The 6768-nt window shown below is 35.0% G+C and overlaps 1 protein-coding gene across 1 annotated transcript; it reads left to right on the top strand.

Moving 5' to 3' along the window:
- Positions 1–1741: 1741 nt before the first annotated feature.
- Positions 1742–6212, top strand: LOC149236541 (isocitrate lyase-like). Its single transcript, XM_089372427.1, has 3 exons — positions 1742–1898; positions 3873–5466; positions 6046–6212. Exons 1-3 carry the CDS (start codon positions 1869–1871, stop codon positions 6141–6143), a joined length of 1722 nt encoding a protein of 573 aa, XP_089228553.1. The 5' UTR covers positions 1742–1868; the 3' UTR covers positions 6144–6212.
- Positions 6213–6768: the final 556 nt, after the last annotated feature.

Raw genomic sequence — 6768 nt, 5'->3', positions numbered from 1 at the left:
TTAATAATAATGTTTTTGTTGCAACAATTTTTTTTTGTTATATATTTATCAATAGTAGATACAAATGAAGCATTCAACTATATCAGCCACATTAATATTTTTAATGTGGTTGTACTACTTACATAGTAAAAATGTCCATAGTGAAATGAAAATGAATCTCCATGGTCAAGAATATTGTTACATGTTTATTTGAATGTATATATATGTTCAATTGATATATTTTCCTTTTATAATGAATAATAATAATTTGAAAGAAAGTTAAATAATTTAATTAATTTGTATGGTTTTTTTTAATAACCATGAAGCAATTGTTTTGATGCTTATCATGGATTGAGGCCTATTGGCATTTATCATCCATCTAATTTATATGGGTACGGTTAAAAAAAACCATATATATATTATATAAAGCAATCTAAAAAATAAATTCTTATAGTTAAAACATTTCAAATAGTCTTACTATTTTACATTTTGACCCTTGTAAGCTATATTTTTTAGTCAATGTTATATGAAATTTAGTAAAGACCATGAAGCATATTGACATTTATCAGCCATCTAAATTATATGACTATGCTAATATATGGTTAAAAAAACCATTAGTGTTATTTAAAGCAATTGATAAAATAAATTGTTATAGTTAAAAACATTTTTAATAGTGTTGCTATTTTACATTTTGATTCTTCCTAAGGTATATTTTTTAGTCAATGTTATATAAAATACAACTAAGATTTGTGGAATTGCAAGTTGACATTGTGTAGTTTATACAAACCAAGTGTCCAAATAATTATTTTTCATTTTGAAGCTCTAAAAGAAATTTTCATTTCAATGATTTGATCTCATTAGATTTGCTAAATTTGAAGCTTTAAAAGAATTTTTCATTTCAATGATTTGATCTCGTTAGATTTGCTAAATTTGTAGTAAAAATGATGGATATTGGTTGATAATAACAAACGAAACTTCTAAAATAATTTAGACTAGTCCAAGATCAATGTGGTATTGATAATAACAAATTTTGTAACAAAGATGGATGGATATTGATTGATAATAACAAATAAAACTTCTGAAATAATTTAGATCTAAAACTTCTGAAATAATTTAGGTCAGTCCAAGATCAATGTCTTATTGATAAAAACAAATAAAACTTCAGCGATAAAAAGTAAATCAAATGATTAAAGTGTGTTGTTAACTCCATCACCACCCATATTTAAATGATTAAAGTGTGTTGTTAACTCCATCACCACCCATATTTGATAAAAATAATATCTGCAAAATCCTAAAATAAATACATTATTCACAATAACAAAAAAAAATTAAACTTCCCATTTTTAAACCGTGATGAATATCCCAAAATTAAATGTACAGTTACTACTGTAAACCTTTACCATAACAATAACAACCGCTAAACTTCAACGACAGCAAAGCTTTCGGTGCGGGCATCCCTCCTCGAACATTATAGGTGGAGAATCCAACTGAGTTAATTGTGGTAACGCCCACTGAGTGACGTAGCGCCAAACATAAAGATTTGATATAACTGATAAGGTAGGAGCGTCGCGTCAAGGTCTCCGTCAGTTTTTCTCGGATAGCATCACAGGCAGATGCGTTTTTCCTCGGATTGACAGAAAACCTTGGAAATCTGCGTCATCATCTTTTTGGGCCTGCGTGTCATATTTTATCTTATTAATTTGAAGCTGTTAAAGTGGGGTCGATGGCCCTGGTATGTAGGCTTTTTGGGTTTTTGTGCACATTTTTCTCCCACCTCTCCTGTTATAAATAGGACTCAGTCCTTGCTTCCATGGAGTGCCTGAGTTCCAGATTTTTGGTATTCTTTTTCTTTCTGCTTGCGTGAGGATTGTGTTACGATATTTACCTTCATGGCTGTCTACGTACCAGGAGCTTCAATGGTAAATGAGCTTGTGGTTTTGTTTCAGTTTTTATTTGAATTTGGTTTTTTTATTTAAAGAAAATCATTGGGTTGATTGGCATTGAATTGTAAGTGATTTTAACACATTTTTCAGTCCAAACATTTAATATGTTGGCTTTGAATATGCTTTGCAGTCATAGCTTCTGCAACACGTTATTTGATTGGTATCTGTTAGAGTAGATAGTAGTTGGGTATTGAATTATATCTCTAATGGATGTGTTTTATAAATGGTATTAGTTGTGGCACAGAGAAGCGAGGTGTCACTCTCCACAATTCAGTGATAGAGAGATCTGTTTTATATATAATAAAAATGTCAAAGTTGGCACTCATTTTTCCTTGTTTCTGAACTCTCTTTTTTTTGCAATAGTTTGGAAATTTTTTCAATAATGATTGTATTACATCTAGCTTATAATGATTTTACTACATTTTTTACCAATATAATATTAATAATTATATGAGAAATATATTAGGTAGCATTTTTATATGTAATATATTAAGTTTATAATGAATATATTTTTGTTATAGCTTCAAACTTTGTGATTTGAAAGTCTTTTTACTGTAAGACAATCCTGAGGACTCTTAATGATTGTTGCTTGAAAATAGGCTAAATCCCTAAAGAGCACTTTGAAACCATCTCCACCAGCTCTTTCAATAATTATATAAGAAATATACTAAGAATAGGATTAATAATTATATAAGACATGTTAAGAAGTATATTAGCGGTGATATACACGTCATATATTGTGTATTATATAAGACATATGTTAAGAAGTATATTAGCGGTGATATATACATGTGGTATATTGGGTACTGAGCTGATAATGAATATGTGTTTAAATCTTGTAACCAATTTTTACTGATGTTTTCAGTGTGATAAATGGTTGATTGGAAATAGGCACCAAAAAGCAATCTGAAACCATCCATTTCAATAATTACTAAGAGATATATTGAGTTTAATTTATAATGAATATATCTTTATTATATCTCTAAAGCCTTTCTACTTATGTTTACAGTCTGAGAATCACAAGATTTCTGATGGTTATTGCTTGAAAATAGGCTAAATCATGAAAGAGCGATTTGAAACCAACAGTTTCAATCTAGCTATGGCATGATTCCACCTATTTTATGGACAGAGCTTGCATGGTGATAATGTTTTCATTTCCTGCAAAATGGTCATTGTGATTTTATCTCGGTCTCTGCCACCGTTAGGTGTCATTACGATTATCTAGACAGTTTATCAGTAGCTTAGAATACAAATCACATGCATGAGCTCCCAGTGCTAGCTATCCTAGAAACCATTCGTTAATTCAAAATCCACCTGATGTATTTCGATAGTATCTTCTAACAAGTTCCATAGCACAGCCTACATGGTCACCTGACTGAAAAAATCAATGGTAATACTTATCTGAAATCCTTTATGCAGTGAAAGCCTCCATGCAGTTCGTATATCGATTGTGAGTTTCTGGTCAAGTTCGGGTTCTGATAAAGATGGCAGAAGTTTGTTTATATCTATGTCAGGAGAGCAATTTGAAGAATGTGTATGAGTTTTTCAACAGTAAAATTGAAAGTATAGGCAAAACATTATGAAATAGATAAAACTGGTCTTGGTTGCTATTTATTAAGACTTATTTAGATGACCAAAAATGAATTTTGAATTGAAAAGGTGAAACTATAGACAACAATATGAAATATAAAAAAATTGGTTTCAGTTTGCTCTTTACAAGAAGTCTTTACATGGCCAACTCTGAATTTTTGTTGAAAACTTTTTCTGAATTTTGGTTGAAAACTTTGCTCATTATAGCATAGATTATATCTAATAACCATGTTCTTCCAGAGTAAAATCTCAGCCATTTTGAGGCTAAATTTGATTTGAAATATGAAGCTAAGCCTAAACTGCGTCATTGCACTGTTAGAGTGTAAAACTTATATAGATTGTGGAATGAGTGTGCTGCAGATGATGGACGAGGAAGCAAAAATTGAGGCAGAAGTAGCAGAGGTCCAAACATGGTGGAACTCAGAGCGATTTCGCCTGACACAGAGGCCATACACTGCAAAGGATGTAGTTCGTCTGAGAGGCACCATGCGCCAGAGCTATGCGTCAAATGAGCTGGCCAAAAAGCTATGGAGGACACTCAAAACCCACCAGGCAAATAAAACAGCTTCTCGGACATTTGGCGCTCTGGATCCAGTGCAGGTTGCCATGATGGCCAAGTACTTGGATACAATCTATGTCTCTGGGTGGCAGTGTTCTTCCACTCACACGTCCACAAATGAACCAGGCCCTGATCTTGCGGACTATCCCTATGACACTGTCCCTAACAAAGTGGAGCACCTCTTCTTTGCCCAGCAATATCACGATAGAAAACAGAGGGAGGCCAGAATGAGTATGAGCAGAGAAGAGAGGGCTAGGACACCTCATATTGACTACCTCAGGCCCATCATCGCAGATGGAGACACTGGTTTTGGTGGGACAACTGCAACAGTTAAGCTCTGTAAGCTCTTTGTAGAAAGGGGTGCAGCAGGGGTGCACATTGAGGATCAGGCCTCTGTGACAAAAAAGTGTGGTCACATGGCTGGCAAAGTCTTGGTTTCTACTGCAGAACATATCAATAGGCTTGTGGCTGCCCGGTTGCAATTTGATATCATGGGAGTAGAGACTGTTCTCATAGCTAGAACGGATGCAGTGGCAGCAACTTTGATTCAGACCAATATTGATGGGAGAGACCATCCTTTTATTCTTGGGGTCACCAACCCCAAGCTTAAGGGAAGGCCTTTGGCTACTGTGCTGGCAGAAGCCATGGCTAATGGCAAAACTGGCACAGAGTTGCAAGATGTAGAGGATAAATGGATGGGTATGGCCAATTTGAGGTTGTTTTCTGACGTTGTAGGGGATGCTATTAGGAGCCTGGCTATCCCACAGCAAGAGAAGGCTAATAGGATCAATCTCTGGTTCAACAAGATTGATCAGCTCCCCCACTTTGAAGCCCGGGAACTGGCCGAGAAATTGGGGGTTTCTGATGTGTTTTGGGATTGGGATCTTCCTAGAACCAGAGAAGGGTTTTATAGGTTCCAAGGTTCCACCAAGGCTGCTATTCTCAGGGGTTGGGCTTTTGGCCCCCATGCAGACCTAATTTGGATGGAGACATCAAGCCCCGACATGGTAGAATGTAAGGAGTTTGCAGAAGGGGTGAAATCAAAGCATCCAGACCTGATGTTGGCCTACAATCTGTCACCTTCTTTCAATTGGGATGCTTCTCGCATGAGCGATGAACAGATGATGAACTTCATTCCTCAGATAGCACAGTTGGGCTTTTGCTGGCAGTTCATCACTCTGGCTGGATTCCATGCCGATGCATTAGTCATCGACACCTTTGCAAGGGACTATGCCAAGAAGGGCATGCTGGCTTACGTCCAGCAGATTCAAAGACAAGAAAGGGCTAATGGGGTTGACACTCTCGCCCACCAGAAGTGGTCTGGTGCTAATTACTATGATACTCTTCTCAAGACTGTGCAGGGTGGGATCTCTGCCACTGCTGCAATGGGTAAAGGTAAAATTGCATTCCTGTTATCAATATCAGTTTCCAAGTTCCCTGTTCTTTTAACATTTGAAAGTGATTTTGTTTGTATTAGTTTTTATTTTGAAAACTCAGTCCCCAGGTATTTGATCTTAATAGCTTGTGTGTTTACATGTAGATCCTTGACCACCACATTCAAAGCAGTGATTTTTCCAACAAATGACTGAAATTAGCATAGAATACTAAGAGAAGCAGAATAGAAAAGAAGTTCAAATTTGAATGGGGTTATTACCTGAAATTTTTTAATTTAGGATAAAAGATTGTACATTACACTTACAGAACATGAATAGAATAGTTTATGAATATGGGAAGTTTGCATGGTAGATAACAAATAACCAAAAGCTCTTCACACCCTGTTTTGAGATTACATTGTTATGCAACAATCTTTAACTGCGGAGTTGAATTGCATTTGTTGATGTTATAGGCATGACAATGCATTATAGAACAGAAACGAATTGCATCTGTTGATGTTATAGGCATGACAACGCATTATAGAACAGAAATTCCATGAGTCTTGAATGTAACTCCATGCTTGTGTTTTTGTCCTTGCAGGAGTAACTGAAGATCAATTCAAGGTAGATGCATGGAGTAGTGATGGAAGAACACTAGATCTGACTAACCATGGTGTGGTTGCCCGGGCCAGAATGTAATCTGTTCAGTTTGTCTGCTTGATAGTATATTCTAAATATGCATATTTTTATATATAAAGTTATGAAAGAGCGTAAGAGCAGGATGGATTCCTGTTGGACAATTTGATTAGTTGGACAATTTGATTCATCAGACTGGAGAAACTTCAATCCAGTTGCCATTTAATATTATATTGCTATTGGGTTATTGCTGTTGGGTTTAATTTAGTGGAAGAGAGTATTACAAAATTGTTGGGCAAACTTTTGCTGCTGCTTTAACAGCATGGAATTTGGCTATATACTGATGCCATCATTATTTCTCTTCTGTAAAAGCTTATTTTGCATCAATATTTATTGATTATCAATAAATTAGAATTTATTACTGTATACCTTCATGTTCATCAGTATCTACCTTCATGTGTCACATCCTTAACAATGTATAATGAATTTGTTTTTATTACTGATCCAGCATTCTTTCTAATATGTATTTTATAGAATTTTTCTTTGACCAACATGGTTTCCTCAACAAGTTTTACAAAATTTCAATATTTAATCCAATTATTCATTTAACTGTGTACGGTCGGTTTTGGGCATTAATTGATTTCATGCAATACAGTGTCTCTAGTTTGCATGAACATACGACTCCTTC

This window comes from Pinus tabuliformis, chromosome 8, assembly GCF_031772625.1.
Source record: "Pinus tabuliformis cultivar Carrire ecotype Pingquan chromosome 8, CPIR1, whole genome shotgun sequence".
NCBI lineage: Eukaryota > Viridiplantae > Streptophyta > Pinopsida > Pinales > Pinaceae > Pinus > Pinus tabuliformis.
This window is presented reverse-complemented; position numbering and strand designations above follow the sequence as displayed.

Bases quoted from the DNA above. Each gene is read 5' to 3' on its own strand.
- LOC149236541 (XM_089372427.1), top strand. From the start codon at position 1,869: ATGGCTGTCTACGTACCAGGAGCTTCAATG. The intron at 1,899-3,872 runs GTAAATGAGCTT...AGTGTGCTGCAG, and splicing joins ACGTACCAGGAGCTTCAATG to ATGATGGACGAGGAAGCAAA. The intron at 5,467-6,045 runs GTAAAATTGCAT...TTGTCCTTGCAG, and splicing joins CACTGCTGCAATGGGTAAAG to GAGTAACTGAAGATCAATTC.